At 47.4% G+C, this 25,028-nt stretch overlaps 1 protein-coding gene across 6 annotated transcripts in view; it reads right to left on the bottom strand.

The window, feature by feature from the left end:
- Nucleotides 1-25,028, bottom strand: part of ENTPD5 (ectonucleoside triphosphate diphosphohydrolase 5) — a 46,541-nt gene that overhangs the window by 21,358 nt on the left and 155 nt on the right. For 2 of the 6 annotated variants that reach the window (XM_089778440.1, XM_075926893.2), the window contains exons 2-7: nt 9,480-9,758; nt 8,741-8,820; nt 4,984-5,127; nt 4,537-4,612; nt 1,589-1,624; nt 1,010-1,098 (exon numbers count right to left, since the gene is read on the bottom strand). In XM_089778440.1, coding sequence (XP_089634566.1) covers nt 1,010-1,098; nt 1,589-1,624; nt 4,537-4,612; nt 4,984-5,127; nt 8,741-8,820; nt 9,480-9,696 — 642 coding nt within the window. In that variant the 5' untranslated portion in view covers nt 9,697-9,758. Of the gene's footprint in view, nt 1-1,009; nt 1,099-1,588; nt 1,625-4,536; nt 4,613-4,983; nt 5,128-8,740; nt 8,821-9,479; nt 9,759-11,648; nt 11,797-13,198; nt 13,406-14,922; nt 15,181-25,028 lie in introns of those variants that run through there. The other 4 variants (XM_006117730.5, XM_006117732.5, XM_006117733.5 and 1 more) reach the window with 4 other exon arrangements.

Here is a 25,028-nt window from a genome sequence, read left to right as displayed (position 1 = left end):
GGAATGGCTTCAAGTGGCATCATACTGACACCCCCATGGGCCATCAGTAGGTTTAGAAGCTGTAGATCCACCACACCATCAGCCATTTCAGCTAATAGAGTAATTACTAATTACAATATTAAATTGTCATCCTCTCTGTGACCCAGCAATAGAGAAGGATGATACACATACATCAGTTTGTTTCACGGGTATTTGCTGAGAGTACAGAAGTGGTGAAACTAAGAGTCTTGGCTTCTACTGCAGGTATTGAAAGAGAGTGTGCTCTAGCACAGTGGTGCGCAACTTGTGGGTCACGACTCCCAAGGGGATTGCGGATATCTTCCTGGGGGGTTGCTGCGCTGTGCGGCCGCCCGGGTCTAAGCGCCGTGTGACTGCCAACGGCTGGACCCAGCCCCCAGCCGCCCGGATCTGAGTCCCGCACCATGCGGCCGCCAATGGCCGAGCTCAACTATGGAGGTCACGGTGGAAAAAAGGCTGCGCACCACTGCTCTAGTGGGTACCGACTCTTCCACCCTTTCTCCCTATGTGTGGTCCCATCTCCTCCAACCTGTCCAGTACTTCCTCTTCTCAAGTACATAGACTATTAGGAAGGGATACACTAACATGCTGGAGGAGAAACACTGACAGTCCAGGATTAACACCACTGAGAATTTCTTCTAACATGCAAGAAACCTCCCTGGGAACCTTTCCCTTTGGTAACGTACAAAATCTAACCCATGATCTAACCCATGTTAGTGAGGCCTTCCCAGCCTAGGTCTAAACAGCAATGCAAGCTGCTTTTCTTTGGCTTATATCCATTTTTCTCCTTCTTAAACAGGATCATTTGTTTATATGCACCAGTCATTTGAATTTAATTGTCAATATTAAAAGGAACAAATGCAGACTGACCATCTCAGATGCCATGTAGGTGCCCATGCTGAAAAAATGAGTCTCAAGAACACGTGAGTGCCTGGGCACCATTACCCACGGTTAGGATAACCTAGCACACATACTTGCGTCTACTCCTCACCTCAGACCGTGGCAGGAATGTGATTTGTGTTGAGGCTCCTCCCAGGTCCAGTGTCCCAACTGTCTGCTGGTTCTGGCCATAGAGCTGCCCTGCAGACAACATCCTGCTCAGAATAGCCACTAATACACAAACCCTTAACTCGGAGACTGCCCACAAGTCCCTACAGCCATCAATCCATCACAGACCTATATGGGAGCTGATTTGGCTAAGCTAGTCTCTGGAACATATTGGATTGGTGTCAGGCAGAAACATGGGAACGGAAAGGATGATCCCCTCCCCACAACTCATTACCACAGAGCTGGCAGACACAGGCAGATAGTAGTGGCAAAGATATGGGGCCTTTCCTCCTGATTCCAACTTCACTTACCCAAAAATTGTATGTGCGTAAAATCATCTTTTTTCTAGTTTCTCCTCTATTCTTTCCCCTCCGTGCTGCCACAATGGAGAGGAGTGAGAGGGTAAACCAGGGAGAGAAACATACAAGACAGCCAACTCCAAACTCCTTTCCCTGGGGGATCGGGAGGGGGTGGGGGCGGAATTCAGTTCAGGCCTACCACTGAATCAAGCAGAGTTAATTACCTGTTAGAAAATTCACAGTAATCCAGGCTAAAACTCCTGAAAGGAGAGAGGAAAAAAAAAGAACTGAAACTGCTTCTATCTCCTGCCCCTCATATTTCCTCATACAATCAGCAAGTTAGTTATCATTTGTATAGCATTATATGAGCTTTTCAGATACACAAAAAAGACAAGTTTCCTGCCCCAAACATTACGCAATCTAATTTACACTTATAACAAAATGGCACGACATGTACTGTCATAAGGAGTAATAGAGAGAGGGTTTTTCAGCATCTGTGCATCTAAGAATTTTTCCCTATGTCACAATGATACACAAATTGGCATGGATATAAGGTATCATGCATAAATTTGCTTTTGGCATTAGCTGACTTTTGAGCATTTAAATTCTTAACATTAAAACTCGATATTCTTTATATTTTAATTCTGTATATACAGTTGGACTGCGTCATGAGAACCAGTAAAATATCAACAACTCCTCCTTTTCTGCTCTAGCCTCTGAAGCTAGGTCTACACTACAGCTTTTTCTGTTTTCTTTTTTTTTTTTTGGATGAGGCTTTTCCGAAATTTGCCCCGTCTACACTGGGCTAAATTTAAGAAAATCCCCCTCCTTTGGAAGATCCCTTTTTCCTCATGGAATGAGGAAGAGGGGGCTTCCGGAAGAGCACGTTTGCACTTCCACACAAAAAAAGCAGAAGAGCAAACGTGCTCCCTGGACGTGGCAGAGATGGAAAAAACCCACAGTATAGAAGTACCCTGAGCTTGGTATTGGCATTGGGTAGCACCTGAGTGTACATCGGTGATGGGATTCCAATTGAACGAGATGTAGTTTGAGGAGGCAGTTTAGAAAATAAAAACCTATGAAGGCCATACTGGCCTCTACTAGGCCCCATAAGTCTTTCTTCCTGAGCACATAGCACTGTTTCCTGCAGCACATTCTCAAAGGCTATGTTCCATTACCTCTAATTGCACTAATAACTTACTTATTTCCTTCCTTCAAATACTTGTAGACTTATCATGCTTATTGTCTCCTAGACCAGCATGGGTTCTTTCAGTATTTCCTCATAAATAGGTCCTTTCAGCTACATTATTTTTTCTGCTCTTTTCAAAATTCCCCAAATTGTCACTATATTAATAGTAATATAATTTTTCAACCCTTTTCTCTGTGCGTGCAAAAAATGCAGATTTGGGTTGACAAACATTTCTCAAATTCATGTTGAATTAGCTGCATTGTTTTGATCAAAATTAAAACTTTTGAAAATTCTGAAAAAATTAAAAAATTTTAAAAAATCAATATGTTTCAACATTTTTTAAACAAAACCTTTTGTTCATTCAATTTTAATTGACTGGGGCTTAAAATTTTCTTTAATTTTATTTTAAAAGGCTCATCATTGAAATGAAACATTTTAATGGTTTTTACTTGAACTAAAATGATTTTTGTTTTGATACACTGAAACTTTCAGGTTGGCCCATTTTTTTAATAAACTTTTTGGAATTGAAAGCAAACGAAAACATCAGTTATTCACGCACTACAAGAAGTAATGAAGTGCTCAGTACAGAATGTAACTGTCCTTCAGAGTTGCTAAAGAGGGCTATTCACTTCCCTATTCTGTGATGGGAGACGTCTGTGTACCTACTCCAATTTTATAATGGCCTTTTTTGCAGCTATATTATGCTGCAAACTCAAGTATAATTTGCTGCACACTCTAACCCCATAGGCCAGTGTTTCTCAAAGTGAGCTATAAGCCTGCTTTGGGAAAGCCACTTGCAGGCCCGCACCACTTTATTTATCTAGAGTCCATAGCCACAGAAGTTATGTCTAGACTTCAGGCTTCTTTTGGAAGAATCTTTTTGGGGAAGAGATCGTCCGAAAAAACTTCTTCTGAAAGCGTCTACACAGCAAAAGCGCTTCGAAAAAGCAATCTGCTTTTTCAAAAGATAGCACCCACACTGAATGGACTCGCATTTAAGCTGTGATTACTATGGATGGAGTGGCCAGCAAGGCACCTGTGCTTTTTCCTCTTTTCTCTTCTTTCAAAAGAACTCCCTCTTCCCCATCCACGCATGCCTTTTTCTGAAAGAGCTCTTTTGGAAAAAGGCTTCTTCCTCATAGAAAGAGGATTACCAATGCTGGAAAAAAAACCTGTTCTTTCAATTTACTTTTGGAAGAATGCGATTGCAGTGTGGTCTTAACTCAGGTTTTGTCAGAAAAACAGCTGTTTTTCTGACAAAACTCTGTAGTGTAGACATACCCAGAGAGCCCCACAGTTCCCAATGGCTCCAGTTCGCTGTTTCCAGCCAAGTGGAGCCATGAGAAGCTTCCCTACAATTTGACACTGCACTGCTTATCACTGTGCCAGCGGTTTTCAAACTGTGGATCACCCCATTTTAATGGGGTCACCAGGGCCAACGTTAGACTTGCTGGAGCCTGGGATTGAAAACTGAGCTCTACTGCCCCAGGCTGAAGCCAGATCCCGAGGGCTTTAGCCTAGAGTGGAGGGACTTGGGCTCCACACCACCCCTGCCCAGGGCCATGGAGTAATTTTTGTTGTCAGAAAGGGGTCACGGGACAATGAACTTTGAGAACTGCAGTAAGCCTTTCAAGTAACCTGTGGAGGAATACTGCATTGCTTTTACTCACACCTGCAACAGAGGACAAATGCTCAGCTGTTCATTTTAAATTGTACAGTGCAGGAGCCACTGTTCATCCAATGACAAACAGAAACTTCTGCTCTGGAGCCTCAAATGTCATCTACCTAACTCAAGAATCTCTTTGCATTTGTAGTCAAAATTCTCAAGAATACAAAAGGATCCTATTTTCAAACAGCTTGAGTTGTGCCAGAAAGGTTCTGTTCTTTCCTTCAGTCCTGAAGGGCATTTCTCCTTCCCCCTGCCTCCATAGTCACTTCTCTTTCCCTTTTGCCTTTACCCCCTTTCTCCTTCCCAAGACCCACCTTCAGAAGATCCATCCATGATGCTAACACTGTTATTTGGAACCAGAAAAGGGGACTCCTCAAAGACCTCTCTCACCTGAAGAAAGGACAAATGGTTAGATTCCCTGGACCAGGAGCCTTGCTCTCCACTGGGAGTGCTGGGCAAAGCTTCCCTTTCTCCCCAGACCAGAAGAAAGAAAGACATGAATGTGTGTTAGGCAATCTTTCTCTTCCTCCTCCTGTGTACTAGGGCCCTCTCCATCCACCCTTTCTGCCTCTATCAAGAAAGGAGGTCTCCAGCCCACAGCAGGAAGGTTTTAAGTTCTGAGAGTTCTCATACACTCTTAGGGAATTACAACTTTTTTTCAAAGCTGGGACTAAGTTATAGTAGAGAGCTTGGAAGAGAGAGTTATAAAACATGCTGTAAGGAGGACCATGTAATAGCACAGAGGATCTCTCTTATGTTACCTCGGAGAGGAGAGCCTGGGCTTTGGGCGCAGGCAGCAGCCTCAGTCCAGCTGTAGCTTTCAGCACCACTGGGGTCTCCTTCCAGTAACTAGGCGGCACAGCTCCTTTGGCCATTTCCAACAATCCTCTCACCGTTTCTGCACCCTACAAATAAAAAGAGGCTCTTTCCTTAGGAGGAAAGCGGCTCTGCATCAGCTATACTTCAACCATCCTGTTAACCACCAGTTAAAATGATCCCAACACCACACAGACCTGAATTTCCCCGAAGTCATGTGCTCTGCAATGTCCTGCACTTTCCTAGGCCATTCAGAGGAATAATGAGGTTTGTTTTTATCTCTGCAGAGATAAAATACCTTTTACTTTAACTGGAGTAACCAATCACTTCCATTCAAACACAGCACCGTGTTGATTTAGATTCAAAGTAAAATACGTTTATTAAGAAAAGAAGTTTATGAGATACCAATCAGAAGGAATAAAGTTAAAAATGGTTACAACCGAACAAAAGTAAAAAACATGGTTTCTAATGTTAAGACTTTAACAAGCTATTGTCTAGGTCAGGGGTGGACAACCCATTCCAGACGAAGAGCCACAAAAGCAATGGAGACAATGTGAAGAGCCAAAGTTCTTGAGCAAAAAACAAACAAACAAAAAACCCCAAAAAGTGCCATCGTGGGGAAAAATAGGTGCTGGTACATCCATCCAAGGGCACAGCTTTTTTTTTTTTTTTTGGTTAACAACTTTTCCCTGGGTCTTCGCGGCCCTGCCCCCTCCCCTTTTTTTGGCTCAACAACTTTGCCCCGGCTCGTCACGCTTCACTGGGAAGGAGTGAGAGGTGCAAGCTCTGGGAGGGAATTTGGGTACAGGGGGAAGTAGAGAAGAGGATGCTGGCTCAGGGAGGGGGCTCCAGGCTGGAGAGTGTTGGGGTCAGGTGGAGGGTTGGGGTGCTGAGCAAGCCGCAGGCTTGTGGCTGTGAGGGTGCAGGAGTTTGGGCTGGGGTGCATGAGGGGCTCAGGGCAGAGAGGCTGGGAGTATGATGGGCTCAGGACACAGATTTGCAGTGTGTGGATGGTGCAGGAATGTTGTGGCAGAAGACTGGGGATGTGGGGGCGCAGGAGTTTGGGGATGTGAGAGGCTCAGGACAGGGGGTTCCAGTGTATGATAGCCTCAGGTTTGGAGTCTGGTGAGGGTGCAGGAGTGTTATGATGCTGTGGCCAGATGGGGGCCGGGGGCTTGTTGGCCAGGATTTATTTTTAAATAAAATATTATGTCAAACACAAAATGTTTCAGTGTTGTCTTTATTTAGGAGCCGGGCGGGGAACCTGTTTTGATTCAGGGGTCATTGACCCACAGAAAAGTCAGTCGGGGCCACACAAGTGAGATGCAAAAAAACCAACCGCTCCAAAACCCCTCAAGCCTCCCTAATGTGGCCCCAACTGTGCTGGTGGGGGCAGGGGATAGGGTGCTGGGGCAGGGCACTTGTGGGGGGGGTCTGGCCAGGGGGAGGGGACAGAGACAGCTGGGGCCAGTACCTGGGGATCCCAGGTCTCAGAAAGCCCGCTGGCTGCTCTTCCCCTCCCCTCTCCCAGGCACCCCCCCCCAACCCAATCCCCCTCCCATTCCCCAGAACAAGGCACCCCCCCAACCCAATCCTCCTCCCCTTCCCCAGAGTCAGGCACAAATACACACTCCCTCTAACCCAATCCCCTTCCCTCCCTCCCCCAACCTAATTCTTGGGTCCCAGAGGTGGAGCCAATACTACAGCCACACACGTCTCCCTCCAGGCACTAGGGTGTGTGCGCTGAGCAGCTGGCCTTGAGATGTGCGGGCTGGGATGCCATGCACACCCTCTCCCCCCCCAAACCCAATCCGCCTTCCTTCCCCTCCCCTTCCCCAAACTAGAGCCAGGCATCCCCCCTTTCCCCACTCAAACCTAATTCTTGGGTCCTGGAGCTGCCTCCGCCACTATAGCCGCGCATCTCCCTCCAGGCGTTGGGGCACGTGTGCTGAGCAGCCGGCACACTGAGCGGCTGGCACGATGTGCGCACCCTCACCCCAAACTCCCTCCCCTCCAGCAATGCCACACAACTCCCCTCCCCACTCTAACCCAATCTCCCTCCCCCACTAGCCTTATGCCCAGGTCCCGGGGCTGCCACCGCTGCCTGAGCTCAGCAGCCAGCTGCTAGCACGTGCAGGCTGGGATGCTGTGTGTAATCCGGCCTGCATGTGCAGGATATGACGTAGTGCGCTGCAGGCCGTGAATGGAACGGCACAGGCCGTAAGCACGCATGCAGCTCACAGCAGCCCGGCCGTGAGAGCAGATGACCTGAGAGGTTCCAGGTCTGTCCGTCATAGGTTCTGTCAGGAGCTGCAATTTTTTTCTCCGCACAGGTTGGCCAACCCTGGCCTAGATACTGGGTAAGGTTGATGATACACACTTCTTCAAACAAGACCACCCTATAGTTAGGATCTCTCTCCAAAGACAAAGTGCTCAGTTTCTTTGTCTTTTTAGGTGAAAAGATAAGTTGGGGTTCCTTACCCCTCTCTTTTTAGTGCAGTGAACCTCTGTAATGGATTCTTCTGATGGTTACCCCACCCAGCTGGGCTGGAGCAACCTACCTGCCTGACAGAGCTGGGCTGGAGCGCACTCTGCCCCGCCATGGGCAGGGGCTGCTTCCAGCTCCACAAGGAGCTGTTGGTTCGTAGCCTGCCTGGGGCCAGAAGTGTTCGCAGCCCTGCATGGGGCCAGCAGAGCTGCTGCCACTTCCAGGATTGCTTCCACACAGGGAGCTACTGCTTCTGGCCCCACGTGGGACTGCCAGCTACCAATTAATTTCCCTATTACCTAAACTATTGTAATGATTAGTGCGGGATGATAATGGTCACCATTTCTTTGTGAAATATTTTGCCATTCCATTTTGGACAGTTTTAAACTCCTTAGAATTTTACAATCTGGTGAAAGTGCAGGGGACCGATTACCACTTATGTCAGAGCAAAGTGAAGATAATACATGTGAAAGTTATCAAGAAATGACAAACTTCCTGATTCTAAGGAAAGGAGTGAGAGCTGCAGAATAAGGAAATAGAATTTAAAAGTAAATTATAACAAGTCCAGAGAACTCGTAGGGTAAAATACTCATGGGTAGGAAAACTAAGGGAAAACAGAGTTCAAGAAAGCTGACAGGATGAATACTAAGAGGGGAACAGATTCAGCAGGAGCTCTTTTATTATCTGAAAATCGAAAGGGAATCTTACAAAAAGTGGAAATATGGACACATTGCTATGGATAAGCATCAAAGAATAACTCAAGTAGGTGGGGACAAAAAAAATCAGAAAGACTAAGGCACACAATAAGTCACACCTTACAAGAAACATATAATTCAGTAAGATGGAGTTCTATAAATACTTTAGGAACAAGACAAAGGAAAATGTGCATTCACTGCTTAGGAAGGAAGGAAGACACACACTGTGCGCAGAATTCTAATACCATTGCTTTTTACCTGACACATAAGGAACAGCCAGATCCCCTAAATTATCACAATACTTCCCCCATGTCACAAATCTAGTCAGGTTCCCGCTCTTGTGGCTCCCCAGATTGCTGTGAGGGGATCCATATACTGAGCCCCTTTCTCTCCACCCCCTCCCTCCCCCCACCACCACATGTAGTTTCCTGGCTCTCAGTAGTCTAAGTAAATTATAGGCAGCATTAAAATGAGAACACGTATTCACAGAAAACATGGAAGATTCCAGATGAGTCTTACCTTTTCAGGCTGATCAACATAAGCAGAAAGACCAGGCTTTACTGACTCAAATATCTCCCCTTCCAGCTCTGGCGGCTGCTCTGCACATATGAAACAAAAGCACATGGAAGCACATATACCACCACCAGCTCTGCTGTGCCTTACCTTCAAACTTAGGAACAGATAATTTCACATAAAATCACTCATGACGACCATCCCCTATATCTCCCTGAATATAACAATCACCCCTTTCCAACACATGCACTGATCCTCCTTTGCCAGAGAATGATTTAACAAAATGTGCCCATTGTGCCCTCCAAATTCATTAATCACCTGTTGAAATACATCAAGTTACAATGCACGGAAACATATCAAGTGACAAAAGAAAATGTGTGAAACTTCGTCCTAGCCTCAGTGTGAGATTTAGTCCTCTTAAAGAATTGCCCAGATGGCCAGACTAAAGCTTTAGGAAACTGAGAATTTTCTTTTGTGCCTAGGTCAACAGCCTTTGATGGATTAACTAGGAAGAGTTCTGGAGTGAAACCCCACCACAGACTGAGCGTACCTACCACCCAGAGTTTGGATCGAGGAGCTGATATTAGAACTGCCCCCGTTGTCCCAAACTCTGGAATAGTGTACGAGGAGAAAAGCACCTCTAAGACAGCCATGGCCTAAGTCAATAAGATCAGGGTGCAGAATCCTGCAGGTTGGGTCTCTGAGAAATGCCCCTATTTGTTGGAATTCTGTCATTCAGCCTTACCTGGGTTTTTCTGCACAAAGGTGTAAATGTGAATTCGGGTCCCGGTGCTTCCTGCATCAAACATGATGCCATAAAAGTTGTTGACGTTGGCATTTATAGGGCACACACTAGGTGGAAAGAGATCCTGAAACCACATCTCTGGGCTTGGATGTGAAACAATGCAGTAAATAGAGGAAAGGGCCAACATTAGAAAGATGGTAAGCCAGGTAGCTGCCATCTTGCAAGGGAACCTTGGGGCAGCTGGAGTATGGATCAGCGTTCACAGATTTGCAGGAGTTCCTGGAGAGTGAAATAAGAACAAGTTACCACCACCTTTCTCCTTTGTATATCTGTTTAAAGGAATCCGCCCAGCACAGAAGCTATCTATCCTTAAAAGAAAAAAACATCCTTCCTGACTGCACCTTCCCAAGAGATAGGTATCCCCAGCTGTTCCCACTCTAGATACAGGGGCTCTCACTAAGTATTGCCAACTGCACTTAACCAGTTTGCTCTGTCAGACTACAGGCCCTCTCTATTACTGCAGATATCAGAATGGAGCATTTAAAAAGGGAGTACCAGGATACCTAATTTTGAGTTTGTACACAGAACCTTCTCTCTCACCTGGACTTCTAGATCAGATTTACAGCCCTGGGACTTTCCTGACAGCTCAAATCTCAGCTGAATTCACACCTTATGTAAATGTAGCTCAGAGCTGGATCTCTCTGTCCTGACATCCACATATGGGATGCTGGCCTGGCACAGAACACAAATGTCATTCAGTACCACAAACAAAGAGAATTTCATCTCCACCTGATGGCAGCTGTTTGGAGAGATCAGTATATGGGGAGGATAAAGGGCATGAACTGCTAACAGCAGTGATCACCTACACTGTAAGAGGGGAAACAATATTAACACACGCATGCCCCCAGTTCCTCAGCCCCCTCTCAGTGTTCATACTTATCTGATGGCTTTTTGCCTGCAAGTTGTTTGTTTATCCTCCCCTCATAGTACAATGTTCTCTGCTTAAAACCAGCCAGGATTAGGACAAACTATTTTTACACTTTGAGCAGGTAACTCCCTCTCCTTTGTGGAATGAAATGCAGAATATTCACATGGCCTATATGCCAACATTATTCATAGTCTCTGAAATGCATGACTTAGTATTAAGTATCAAGATTCAGCAGCTTTCTCCTCCCATTACCCACCCACTCTGTGATTAAAGCCTCCCTGCACGCAAAGAAGATATTAGCAAAGAAAAGACACCGGTACAGAAATTGCACAGTCATTCTTAATCATGTGTTTAGTTAAAGCAAACAGAGGAGAACATAGTTGTCTTTATTTACCCAGCACTGCTAAGGTACTTAACTCAATTAATTTTTCTTTTTTGGAAAATGAATATGTACATGCTTCATTTAAAATAAATCATGGCTAAGGGTTGGATTGGGGATGAGGGATTCAGTATGTAGTCTGCCCTGAGGAGAGAAGACTACCCCAGCCCTCCCTCTCTGCAGCAGCTTGGGGTAGGTGAGAAGCACCTCTCCATGGCCACTGTAGCTCCAGAGGGCAAAGCCAGGGAAAGGCTACATGTTCCCTGGTTGGGGAGATCCAGGGTCATCTGCCCCCTACACTTCCCAGCTAGAGTGAGGAATGCAGACAATCGTGTTTTCCCCTCACTCCTTAACAAAGGGAAACAGCCAGCAATGTCCATGTACAAATGGGGGGAAACTTCAGTCCCTGCCTTCCCTAAAGAGTATCTGGGGGATGCGCTCAGGGCTGGGGCACTCATGAACTGAGGGGGAGGCAGCCCCAGCCAGCTCCTTTCACCTGCCTGGTGATCCTGTCTCTTTTCTGTTTGGTTTTATGAGAAGCAATCCCATTCTAGACACATCCCATTTTTCTGACACAACCAAACCCTGACCGTGCTTTAAGTTATGATAAGAGGAAGCTGTATACCAAATTTGGTGGTCCTGGCTCTTATCATTTAGGAGCAGTTCTTGAACAGACAAACAGACTCTCAATATATAGAAGATTTCTTACTTATATTGAGCAACACCACGAAAACCCTGTCAGAGCCACACTGCAAACACATTAAAGTACCTTAGCATATAAAAGACACTAATACTATTCATCCACCTCAAGATTCTCCCTTGTGTCCTTGTCCTGGACCTGTTTGTTCACCTTGTACCTCACCTGTGTGCATGTCTATCCAATCTGCTTGAGAGTTTTGCCTGCTGCTCATCTCCCTGTGGATCCCTGCCTACTTCTGGCCCAAGTGTCTGTTTCTCCTCTAAAGACTCTTGCCTCCATCCAGAGAGAATATGAGGAGCTGCTCTTTGCCTCAGGGCGTAATATAATATAAAGTCACATTAGGAAATCCTGCTCTTTAATTGGTCAATAGCAGTGGCGCTAACCTAGCACAATACAGCTCAGGATTATTTTGTTTACTGATGGAATTACAGGCAGTCCCCGGGTTACGTACAAGATAGGGACTGTAGGTTTGTTCTTAAGTTGAATCTGTATGTAAGTCGGAACTGGCGTCCAGATTCAGCCGCTGCTGAAACTGACCAGTGGCTGACTACAGGAAGCCTGAGGCAGAGTTGCTCTGCCCTGGGCTTCCTGGAATCAGCCTCTGATCAGTTTCAACAGGCTGAATCTGGACACCAGTTCCATACAGATTCAACTTAAGAACCCCAGGCATCCCCAAGTCAGCTGCTGCTGAAACTGATCAGCGGCTGATTCCAGGAAGCCAGGGGCAGAGCAACTCTGCCTCGAGCTTCCTGTAGTCAGCACTGGTCAGTTTCAGCAGCGGCTGACTTGGGGACGCCTGGGGCAGAGCAGCTGGGGTGCTGCTGGGTTGGTCCAGTAGCGCCGCCGCTCCTCGGCGCTACTGGACCAACCCAGCAGCACCCAAGCTGCTCTGCCCCAGGCGTCCTGATTCAGCCGCTGCTGAAACTGACCAGCAGCGGCTGAATCAGGACGCCTGGGGCAGAGCAGCTGGGGTGCTGCTGGGTTTGTCCAGTAGTGCCCAGAGCAGCGCTGCGGGACCAAGGCAGCGCCCCAGCTGCTCTACCACAGGGGTCTATAGAAAAGCCTGGTCTCCTGGGGGAGGGAGGGGGTACTAGCTGCCCCCCCCCATCAAACCAGGGAGACGCGGGCGGCGGACCGAGACGCACCGCGGTCCCGCCGCCCGGATCCTCCGCAGCTTTGCTCCACGTCTCCCTGGTCTGCTGGAGACCAGCAGACCAGGGAGATGGGGAGCAAAGCCTCTGAGGACATCGGCAGCGGGACAGCCGCGGCGCGTCTGGGCTGTCCGCTGCCCGCGTGCTCCGCGGCTTTGCTCCCCGTCTCCCTGGTCTGCTGGTCTCCAGCAGACCAGGGAGACGGAGCAAACCCCGTTCGTAACTGCGGATCCGACATAAGTCGGATCCGCATAACTCCGGGACTGCCTGTACAAATAAAATCCCTGCACCCACCTCAGGTCATGGCTCTGTCTGAAACGAAACTGCAGGGTCTTTGGATTACATTTTTTTATTACACCACAGAAACACGTGACCTTTACATCTTTGTCTAGTCCCTAGAAATTAAGGTAGTATAAAAATAATCCACTGATTTTTCTCATTAATACCATTTCCCTATTGTCATTTTTTCTCAGTAGATGAGCATTCTAAACTTCTTCCTTGAACATTTCCCCTCCTCAGTCACCTACTCCCAAAATTTCACCCCAGCTGCTCTCCCCTTACCTTCACAGCTTTCCATCTCTCTCCGAGCTTACCCCTTCCCCAAATAAATCTATCAACTCTTCTTCCCTGCTCCTCACTGAAGTGCTGCCAGGATGGAGTTACTATGAGCCTTTCTGGTAGGAGCTATGGAGTGTCCTCAGCTTAGAGGAACTTCAGTGGAGAACAGATGAATAGTCTTAAAAAGGATAAAGGAGTGAGAGGACAGAGACAGTGGAAGGAGATGGAAAGCAAGAAAGAAAATGAAAATAAATAGAGAATAGGGATGTAATTGTGTAACCATGTAAATGTTTAACTGATGAACCTGAGCAATAACAGTTACATGCAGCATTCTCCCCCCCCCCCCCCCCACTGCTGCTCCTAGGTATCAGAGGTAGTGGGGGGGGGGGAGAGAGAGATGGAGCCGGCTTGCAAGCTGGCTCCCGTGCATACTGGCTCTCACAGAGCCACCTTCCCAAGCCTGCGCTGCTGCCTCTGGCATGAGCATGGGAGCCAGTGACTGCAGGGAGCCATTTTAAAAAGCCAGCTCCTCATAAGCATTGGCTACCATGGAGCTGTCTCCCACCTGCCCCGCATGTAAACATGTACTCACCGAAAATTTCAACAGGCACACGTTTACCAAAATAAACACACTTTAACATCCCTAATGAGAAAGGTAGTGAAAGATGAGGAAGGGTTAAATATTGTTTGTAGAAGCAAGAGAATTAAAGGAAGAAGGAGAGGAAGAACTCTGGGAAAAGTGGTAAGTCTCATCTCCTCAAGAAAGTAGGGAGAGATTAGTTACTAAAAAAACAGGAATATGTTTTTTTTCCATTTTCAAATAACTTTTAGCCTTCATGGTATTTAATGGTATAACCTCTCTCCCCCAGACCATTCTACAAATAGCTTGTTCAAATATTGCATAGGGATACAGACATAAAGCCATTGGATAATCTTGCAGACATTTCAGCATGCATATCTGCCTCTATATTAATGACTTGCCCAAGAGATGGCTTTTACCCAACTCAAGGCACTCCTCACTTTGACCTATTGTTTCATTAAAATTTTGGCTTATGGTTAGGGCTCTCCAGCTATTAAATCAGCACATGGTTTAAGCATACAGCATCCTCTTTGTTGACAAAAACACTAATCTTGAGATTAATCATTTGTATTGCAACTTGGTTGGACCCCATTGCACTTTGCATTGTACAGACATAGGCTGCGTCTAGATTGGCATGATTTTCCGGAAATGCTTTTAACGGAAAAGTTTTCTGTTAAAAGCATTTTCGGAAAAGAGCGTCTAGATTGGCGATCGGGGCTTTTGTGCGGAAAAGCGTGTCTAGATTGGCACGGACGCTTTTCCGCAAAAAGTGCTTTTGCGGAAGAGCGTCCATGCCATTTTCATGATCGGGGCTTTTTTGCGGAAAACAAATCTGAGCTGTCTACACTGGCCCTTTTGCGCAAAAAGCGGCTGATTTTCCAGAAAAACTGGCCAGTCTAGAGACAGCCATAGAGTAAAAGACAAACTCAGCTCCAGAGTTAATAATCTTCACTTAAGACAAGGTGTGACAGGTAGGGTGAAAAAGGACAGGCTTACAGTAATACTAGCATGTTTTGCAGATAACTTGCAATAGGTGTAATAAGCAGATCAGCATCAGTAAGCTCAGCTTGATATCTGCCTACCACTTGTCAGATGGCACTAAAATAATAATTAGTAGTAAGAAATGCAAAATATTACAGTCACACACCTAAGACTTAGAATCCTGAAGCAAGACTTAGGCAACTGCTCCTCCACTCCAAAGATTCCTGACAAGCAGCTTGTAACAGTCTCTGTGACAGCAAAGACTGTGCCTACACTCACCTCTTCTTCACCTTCACTTGCAGCTGACATGACTGGACTATTTATCACACAAGCTATTCAACTAGGGAAGCACAAGAAATTTCACACAAGCTGTTTTTCATGGGCTTGGGTTTATGATTGATCTAATGCTGACAAGCATGCTAGGTCTTTAGTTAAGCCAGATAAGTACAAGGGGCAGGTTCCAAACAGTTAAAAGTTCAATTGAGATCAATAAATTAGTAAAACATTTAACAAATTGACAGAAAGTTCATTTCAACAGTTTGAGCACTGCCAACAATGAGCTTGTCATTATATAAGCTGGAAGCACCCAGAACCAGCCAGCCACAAAATCCTGCAGAAAGTTCAGGACAGGGCAGATTAAAATGAGAGAAAATGTAAAGTACAACCAAGTTGAATGCACTGGGGCAAACTGAGTTCAGCTGTACACTTAAAATGCAGAAGAGTCAGAAAAATCCTCATACAGTGGAAGGAGGATCAAGGTTGACACAGAGTCAAGATGGAACAGGAAGTCGCAGAGCAGCAGAGCTTGCAAAGCAGAACTATTTCAGGTCTTCCATATTGAAACCTCAGGGCTGTGTCTACACTGGCGTGATCTCACGCAAATTGGCCACTCTTGCGCAAAAACTTGCTGCCTGTCTACACTGGCTGCGTGTTCTTGCGCAAGTAAACTGACATTCTAATGTATAAAATCAGGGCTTCTTGCACAAGAACTCTGATGCTCCCACTCAGGAAGAAGCCCTTTTGAGCAAGAGCTCTTCCAGAAAAGGCCAGTGTAGACAGGCAACATGAATTTCTTGCGCAAGAAAGCCCTATGGTTAAAATGGCCATCAGAGCTTTCTTGTGCAAGAGAGCGTCACATCTCTTGCGCAAAAGCACATGCCAGTGTAGATGCTCTCTTCTGGAAGAGTTTTTGCAGAAGAACTCTTCCACAAAAGAGTTTTTGCGTGAGAACGCGCCAGTGTAGACGTAGCCCAGCAGTGTCTACAGGGGCGAGGGGAGAGATGGTATTGCTCAGTACTGGCAGTCTGTGGGGCCACAGGGGAACTTGGGCCCTCCCTACTCCAGCAGGTCCATCCCTGAGTCTTGTGACTGGCAGGTCACAGATCAAGCTTGCACCCTAGGTGACTTCCTTTTGCATCCTCTGACTCTCCCAAGCCATCACAAGCTGTGGTTATGGACTCTCAAGTGGGGTTCTACCTCTTTGTGATGTTGTTCTTGGTCTCCATGGGGACCTCTGGTAGCTCAGCAGCAGAGGTTGCTCCAGGCAACATGGAGTTCCTGAGGCTTCTCTGCAGGGGCTAACACCCTAGGACTGCTCTCTTCTGCTCAGACTGGGATGGACTTTTCCCTTTTGATCTTTGCCTCCAGTGTGAGCCAGCCCAGCCTGTGAGACTGGGTGGGACCCTCTGGTTTGATTCCCCAATGTGTGGCTTACATACCACATTACACTGGCCCAGGGCAAGAAAGTCTCATTCATATTTCCATGTATTCCATGCAGAGTAGCATGTGGGAGCTCAAACTGTTGTACTTAGACTGTTACACCTCTCATCACATTACCTCCATACTAAAATCAGGGTCCAAATTTGACAGTGGGGGGACAGGGTAAGAGGAGATAAGTGCTATAGAAACATCTCAGATACACAATAACCATTTACACACACACACACACACACACACACACACACGGAAATGAAAGACTGAAACTAAGTGATTCATTCTGTACACTTTTTTCTCCATGTGAAAAGCCATCATTGGTAATGGAACTAGAGGCTTTGGGGGTGTTACTTGACTTGAAATAGTACGATAGAATCGTAGAGTGACAAACACCAAATTTATGAACTGAATGGTCAATCACATCCCTCATTTGGAAAAGGGTGTACCCAATCAGGCAGCAATGGAGACAAAAACAAAGCAACCATAAAGCAAGCAAATATTGCACAGTATTAAATGTAAACTACTAACAAAAAGGGGGAAGTTGGGAAGTTTGAAAAAAAATTGACAAGGTAAGGAAACTGTTTCTGTGCTTCTTTCATTTAAATTAAGATGGTTAAGAGCAGCATTTTTCTATTGCACAATAAAGTTTCAAAACTGTATTAAGTCAATGTTCAGTTATAAACTTTTTGAAAGAATAGGCATAACATTTTGTCCAGAATTATGAATATTTCAGAACTATGGTGTTCGTAACTCTGAGGTACTACAGTAATAACAAACACCAAATACATGGTTTCCATGTTTTCCATCAACACCCCATTATAAAAATGGTTCCTGTACCCGTAGAAGCCACCTTGTCCAAAATAAAAAGTTTGCAGTTTTGTAAGCAATATCAAGTTCCCAGCATCCTAACCTCATCCACTGATAGGGGTAGGGGAGAAGAATGGGGAAAATTGTCCAAGGGCCTGGACATTCAAAAGGGCTCAGAGCTCCCTACCACCACAGTTGCTACTGCAGCAGCATCAGTGGACAGAGCCCCGGGCCCCTCTGCACTGATGTGGGAGCACCAAAGCGCCACTCCATGAGGCTTTAAGGACTGGACAGGGGGCCTAGCATTGCGGTCCAGGTGGAGGTAAGGGCTGATTGCTCTTGCCTCCCCCTTCTGCCTATAGCCCACCCCTTCCAGGGGTGCAATCGGTTCACCCCACCTTGCCTGGGACTCACTGTGACTGTCACCCCTGCTGGTCCTACATCTCATTCCTAGAACTTTAAAGTATATGAATTAAATCAGTGATGGGCAACCACCATTTTAGACAGAAATACACTTTTACCAGTGTATTTATTTGTTCAGCACATAATTCATTATGAAGTTTTAACCAGAAGGATTTGAATGCAGGAAAAAACATGCTTTCTTGATCTGCTCACAGATTTACAGGTCTTTTTAAAATTAATTATTCTGAATTCATCAGTTCCTTCTCTTGTGATTTTACTGACAGAATTTTTCAGAATTCTGATGGACTAAAATTACAACTTTCTTTGCAAATGTAGAGTACAATTCTAGATCTTTAATTTTAAATGCTTGCAGAAAGAAACAAATTCACAATTATGGTCTAGCAGCCCTCTTCCAGCCTCTTCTTCCATGGATTCCATGAATGTCTTAATGTTGTCCCAGTGGGATTTCAATTTTATTGTTAATTAGATTAAAACATATTTCCACTGAGATTGAAATAGCAGTGTCCTCTGCCTGTAATCTGTTGATTTCCCTCCCAATAGAACCTTCAGTTGTTTTATGCTGTAATGTCTCCTTAAAGAGCTCCTTGTTGTGTAAAATGCATGCTTTGTTTTGCTCAATCCTCCCTGTGCAGTGCAAATATCAGCATATCAATAGTAGTTGGGTACAAACACAGACACAGTCTTCCTAAGAGTTCCACCACATGCTATTGGGAAACTGCAACATCAGTCCTTCTTTTACTACTTTTTACTGACTTTTTGGATTTCCATAATGTAACATAATGGTTGTTTAACACACATGTCAAACATTTGGGATGAACTGAAATTAAAGGATGAGTTCTTGGTACATTTTTATTGTAAAAACAAATGACAAAGTTGCCTTTGATTTATTTTCTCTGTATTCTATTGTATGGCATCTTCAGCAACTTGAATACAACATGTTGTGGATTTTATTTCATATATAAAATCAATAGCATTGAGCAGGACTACTTTATCCCCGAGGTTGTTTGTTACTATTACTGATCAATCATGAACATGATCTAATCACCTGGCATAATAGCTGTTTATTCTCTTAATCCTTCCTTTAAATTTCCTCTCCCTCTGCACTTGTAACATCTAACTGCATAGCTGTCTGTTCCAATTCAACGTGAAGTACTTCAGTTTTTTAAATTGTTCACATTATGCTACACTAAAGGTGATGGTATCATAAAAGAAGGCTTGCAACTTTGCATTTCAATTGTTTTTAATGGCACAATCAACAACTGATGTTTGCCGTTTTTATGTCAAAGAAAACCCAACTGCTCCTCAAATAAGTTGATGTTAAAGTGCCGTTAGAACACCTACAACAGGGACAAAATGCTACTACAATATTATCAATAGATTGCAACACATTACACTTATGATGGTACCAAAAGTGTCTGAACTTGCAGGCTCAGCAACCTTAATATTCCGGTGATGTATTTAATCTTGAAACTGTTTCTCTCACATAAGCAAGACTTCTTTTTGTACTGCCATTTACAACTTTTTAATAACATTTATATTTTTATAAGAATGTCATCATTTTAGTAAAATCAATAATTTGTTTTCTACTCCTTCAACTTAGGTACATTGATTACTAAATGAATTTAGTAATCAACAGACACTTGTCATCAGTCTGCAATATTGCCCAGAAGATTCCACATTTACTACAGTTAGAATGACAAACATCTAGTGAATCCAATACTGTCATCTAAAGACTGAAAAAATCAGAGAAGCTTTACATAGAAATATTATCAGATGCCTTACTTTTGTTTGCCAAACTTAGAAAGTTTTAGATTCTGGCAAACTAAGCCCCTTTAGACAATTTACAGTTTTTTCCACCTACACTTTGCTCTCATTTGTATTAACATAGTATGTACAAAGAGTGTTCCCTCTCATTTTTTAAGTCCATGTGCAAAATGAATTTTGTTATATGTACCAATATGGAGATGGTGTGTGACACAGATGGTCTGTGGCAGAAGTGGAGTTAAGGGGTTTGGAGTGTGGGACAGGACTCAGGAATAAGAGCTGGCTTCAGATTGGGGCCAAGGGATTTGGAGGGCAGGAGCAGGCTAAGGGCAGGAGGATGGGGAGAGAAGGGAAGGGTCTGAGCAGGAGCAGTTCAGGATTGGGTATGAGCTCTAGGCAGGATCTAGGTGGTGGAGTGAGCTCTCGGACAGAGCTGTGGGTTGGAATGTGGGGTTTGAGGGAGAGTATGGGAGTGGAAAGGGGCTCAGGGCTAGGACAGGGGGTTGGGATGCAGGGCACTTACCTGGGACAGCTCCCATTCCATGATGATGGGGAATAGTGGCTCCATGGCCTGCCCTCACCTGCAGGCACTGTCCCCTGCTGCTCCCATTGGCTGCGATTCCTGGCCACTGGGAGCTGTGGGGGCAAAGCCTTCAGATGAAGGCAGCAAAGGGACAAAGCTTCCTGGTGGTCATGGCTCCAGCCACGGAGAGGGGGAGACAGCAGCGTATGGAGTCACCCCCCACCACTTCCACCAGGAAGGCCTAGAACACAGGGGTTTTACAAGATGCAGCTCCTAAGCCTCTTTCTTAATCTGGCTTGCTGCTGGGGCCAGAGAAACATTTCTGTCTTCCAGCAGTGGCAGCTCCTTCCTGAGGCCAGAGAAGCACTTCTCCTTAAGTCCTAGCACTAGCAGAGAGCTGCCATGGTGGGAGGAAGATGGGGGAGAGGAGAGCTGTACTCCTGTGACCCCAGCAGGGAGCTGCAGGTGAGGAAAAGGAGGCTGCGGCAGCTCCATGAGCGGCAGCCTTGAGTCCCTTGTGTGATTATTAGGTAGTTGTGGGGCCACATAGCTTAGAGGGCACCCAGTTTAGGAGTCCTAATCTTGGATCAGGACTTCACAGTGCTAAGCACAGTATAAATTAGAGATATAAAAAGTTAATTGATTAATTGGCAAGCCTAATCCTTCATGGAGCTGCCACAGCCTCCTTTTCCTCACCTGCAGCTCCCTGCTGGGGTCACAGGAGTACAGCTCTCCTCTCCCCCATCTTCCTCCCACCATGGCAGCTCTCTGCTAGTGCTAGGACTTAAGGAGAAGTGCTTCTCTGGCTCAGGAAGGAGCTGCCACTGCTGGAAGACAGAAATGTTTCTCTGGCCCCAGCAGCAAGCCAGATTAAGAAAGAGGCTTAGGAGCTGCATCTTGTAAAACCCCTGTGTTCTAGGCCTTCCTGGTGGAAGTGGTGGGGGGTGACTCCATACGCTGCTGTCTCCCCCTCTCCGTGGCTGGAGCCATGACCACCAGGAAGCTTTGTCCCTTTGCTGCCTTCATCAGCGGTGGGCAAAAGGGCCTCCAGGGACTGGATCCGGCCTGCCAAGTAGGTTGATCCGGCCCATGAAGGCCCTTTAGGATCTGGGGGCAAGGGAACCCACAAAGTCTCCTTCCGCCCTGCCAGGAGCCTGTGGTGCTTCTAAGCGCTGCGTGCTCTTTGCAGGGTAGGGCGGAGGAAACTTAGCATGCTCCCTTACCCCTAAGCCCTGACTGGCCTGGGGGCAGAAGCGGGAGCACACGAAGTCTCCTCCCACCGCCAGGGGCATGGACACTTAGGGAGAACCTCTGGGGGGGAGGGGCAAAGACTTCAAACACTCCTTACCCCCAGGCCAATCATGATCTGTGGGTGGGGAAGCAGAGAAGTATCCTGGCCCTGCTCCTTCTGGAGCTGCTCAGCACCACTTCAAAGTTTCTGAAATGGCCCCCGCAAAATATTATTGCCCACCCCTGCCTTATTAGGTGAGGCTTACTGGTTCTGGTTAACTGGCAAGGGGTGTAGTAACTCCCCTCCCGCTCCAGGCAGTGGGCTGTTCCAGCCCCGCTAGAGCAGCCATTGTCTGTGGTGGGCCCAGCCACCCTTCACCCCTGCTGACTCCTGAGGAACGGGGCTATCAGCAGCCCTAGCCTGCCCAACTGCTGGGGAGGTAGCTTCGCTGCCACAGCAAAGCCTCCTTCCTGGGAGTGCGGGTGGCAGCAGCCCTGCCCTCACATCCAAGGAGGCAACTTTGCTCTGGCTCTACAGCAGGGTTGGGCAATAATTTTCGCAGGGGGGCCACTTAATGAATTTTGGTACTGGTCATGGGCAAGCTCCACTCCTGGAAGGGGCAAGGCTGGGGACTAGCCCCTCCACAGAGTTGTCTGGGGCCGGAGGCTCTGAAGTAAAAATAGAGCAAAGGGCTCACAGCTCCTAGCCCTTGCTACTGCATTGCCTGGCAGACGCCCGGGAGCCATTTAAATAGATTCTGCGCCATCTGGAAATTCGGTGGCAGGGGCAGCAAGATATAAATAGAAAGCAGCCAGATGCAATCTGAGGACCGGATCAAAGTTTTAGGCATGCCGGATCTTGTCCCCGGCCACTTCTTACCCAGTTGATGTTAAGTATCAACTAAATGACTAATCATGTACTCCAGGGGTGACCAACCCATTCCAGACAAAGAACCACAATAGCAGCAGAGACAGCATAGAAGAGCCGGGTCAAAGTTCTTGAGCAAAAAAAAAAAAAAGAAAAGAAAAAGAAAAAGTGCCACACTGGGGAAAAATAGGTGCTACTACATCCATCCAAGGGCACGGCATTTTTTGGGGGGGAGGAGCGGGTTAACAACTTTTCCTCGGGTTTTTGCGGCCCTCTTTTTTTTGGGGGGGCTCAACAACTTTGCCCTGGCTTTTCATGCTATCTACACTGCTATTCTGGCAAACAAACAAAAAAACACTGAGAAGGGTTGAGAGGTGCAAGCTCTGGGAGGGAATTTGGGTGCTGGCAGAAGTAGAGAAGAGGATGCTTGCTCAGGGAGGGGGCTCCAGGCTGGAGAGTGCTGGATTCAGGTGGAGGGTTGGGGCGCTGAGTAAGCCGCAGGCTTGTGGCTGTGAGGGTGCAGGAGTTTGGGCTGGGATGCATGAGGGGCTCAGGGCAGAGAGGCTGGGAGTATGATGGGCTCAGGACACAGATTTGCAGTGTGTGGATGGTGCAGGAATGTTGTGGCAGAAGACTGGGGATGTGGGGGCGCAGGAGTTTGGGGATGTGAGAGGCTCAGGACAGGGGGTTCCAGTGTATGATAGCCTCAGGTTTGGAGTCTGGTGAGGGTGCAGGAGTGTTATGATGCTGTGGCCAGATAGGGGCCGGGGGCTTGTTGGCCAGGATTTATTTTTAAATAAAATATTATCGCAAACACAAAATGTTTCAGCGTTTTCTTTATTTATAAGAGGGGTGGGGAACCTGTTTTGAGTCAGGGGTCACTGACCCACAGAAAGTCAGTCAGGGCCACACAAGTGAGATGCAAAAAAAAAAAACAACCGCTCCAAAACCCTGCAAGCCTCACTAATGTGGCCCCAACTGTGCTGGTGGGGGCACGGGACAGGGTGCTGGGGCAGGGTATTCGTGGGGAGGGGGGTCTAGCCAGGAGGAGGGGATAGAGACAGCTGGGCCCAGTACCTGGGGATCCCGGGTCTCAGGAAGCTGGCGGCTCTTCCCTTCCCCTCCTCCAGGCACCCCCCCTGCTTTAACCCAATCCCCTTCCCCAGAGCCAGGCACACCTCTCCGCCAACCCAATCCCTCTCCCCTTCCCCAAGTACACCCCCACTCCAACCAAATCCCCCTCTCCTTCCCCAGAGCCAGGCACACACCCCTAGCCCATTACCTCTCCTCTTCCCCAGAGCCAGGCACCGCCCCAACCCAATTCCCCCCCAGAGCCAAGCACCGGCCCCCCTCTATACCAATCCTCCTCCCCCGCCCCTCAGGTCCCGGAGGCAGAGCCTCCACTACAGTCACACGCGTCTCCCTCCAGGCGCTAGGGCGCATGCGCTGAATGGCCGGCTTTGAGATGTGCTGGCTGGGATGCCGTGCAAACACCTCCCCAAAACCTGATCCCCCTCCCTTTCCTTCCCCTCTCCCAGACTAGAGCCAGGTCCCTTTTTCCCTCCACTCCTCCTTCCCTCCCCGCTCTAACCGAATTCTCGGGTCTCGGAGCTGCCGCTACAGCCGTGCATCTCCCTCCAGGTGCTGAGCAGCTCCTCCACTCCTCTCCTCTCCCAAGAGCCAGACACCTCCCCTCCCTGCTCTAAGACAATCCCCCCGCCCCACTAACCTTATGCCCAGGTCCCAGAGCCGCCTCTGGCACCGCCGCCGCACCTGGGCTGTGTCTAAACTTCATCCCTTTTCCGTAAAAGGGATGCAAATTAGACACATCACAATTGCAAATGAAGCGGGGATTTAAATCCCCCCCTGCTTCATTTGCATAAACATGGCTGCCGCTTTTTTCCAGCTCAGAGCTTTGCTGGAAAAAAGCGCCAGTCTAGACGGGGATCTTTCGGAAAATAAAGCCTTTTCCGAAAGATCCCTTATTCCTCATAAGGGATCCGAGCTGGAAAAAAGCAACAGCCATGTTTATGCAAATGAAGCAGGGGGGATTTAAATCCCCGCTTCATTTGCAATTGCAATGTGTCTAATTTGCATCCCTTTTACGGAAAAGGGATGCAGTCTAGACACAGCCCTGGAGTCGCTACCACGTGCAGGCTAGGATGCTGTGTGCGACCCAACCTGCTTGTGCAGAATATGACATAAGTGGAGCGGAGCGAGCGGAACAGCGCTGGCCGTGAGAACGCATGTGGCTCACAGTGGCGGCTCGGCCACGAGAGCGGCTGACCCGAGCAGTTCCGGGTTCTGTCCCGGTTCTACCAGCAGCCACAATTTTTTTCTTCGTGAGCCGCATACGGCTCAGAAGCCAGGGGTTGTCCACCCCGATGTACTCGATACAATTTGTATCGAGTACATGATTAATCAATAAGGGGCTGCTGTGGCTCTGCAGTTTAAATGTAGTAGGAACAGGTGTGTAGGCAACCCAGCTCCTACTACATTTAAACTGCAGAGCCACAGCAAGGGTAGGTCCATGATCCAGTGTGAGCAGGGACTGCTTCAGTCCCAGCTTGCACCAGGACCAGACCACTGCACCTCTGCTGTTTAAATGTAGTAAGAGCTACTTCAGTCCCAGCTCATGCTGGGTCCCGCACTGTGCCTCTGTCTCCCCCGCCACCCCGCCTGCACCAAGCAACCTGAGCACCTGCCAGGCAACATGGTAGCAGGGGCCAGAAGCTATGAGCCCGTGGCTCTGTTTTTACTTCAAAGCCTCCAGCCCCAGACAACTCTGGGATAAGGCTAGTACCCCAGCACCGGGAAGGGCTGGGTCCATGGGAGCGGAGGGAGCCGGGGTCTCTGTGGGGGAGCAAGGCCGGCTCGGGGCCCGCGCAGGGGACAAGGGAGGGCTCCCGGCTCTGGAGTGGGGGCGCTGTCACGCGCCCCGCGC

This window comes from Pelodiscus sinensis, chromosome 5, assembly GCF_052426305.1.
Source record: "Pelodiscus sinensis isolate ZL-2025 chromosome 5, ASM5242630v1, whole genome shotgun sequence".
Lineage (NCBI taxonomy): Eukaryota > Metazoa > Chordata > Testudines > Trionychidae > Pelodiscus > Pelodiscus sinensis.
Note: the sequence above shows the minus strand (reverse complement) of the source record. Positions and strands in the feature narration are given on the sequence as shown.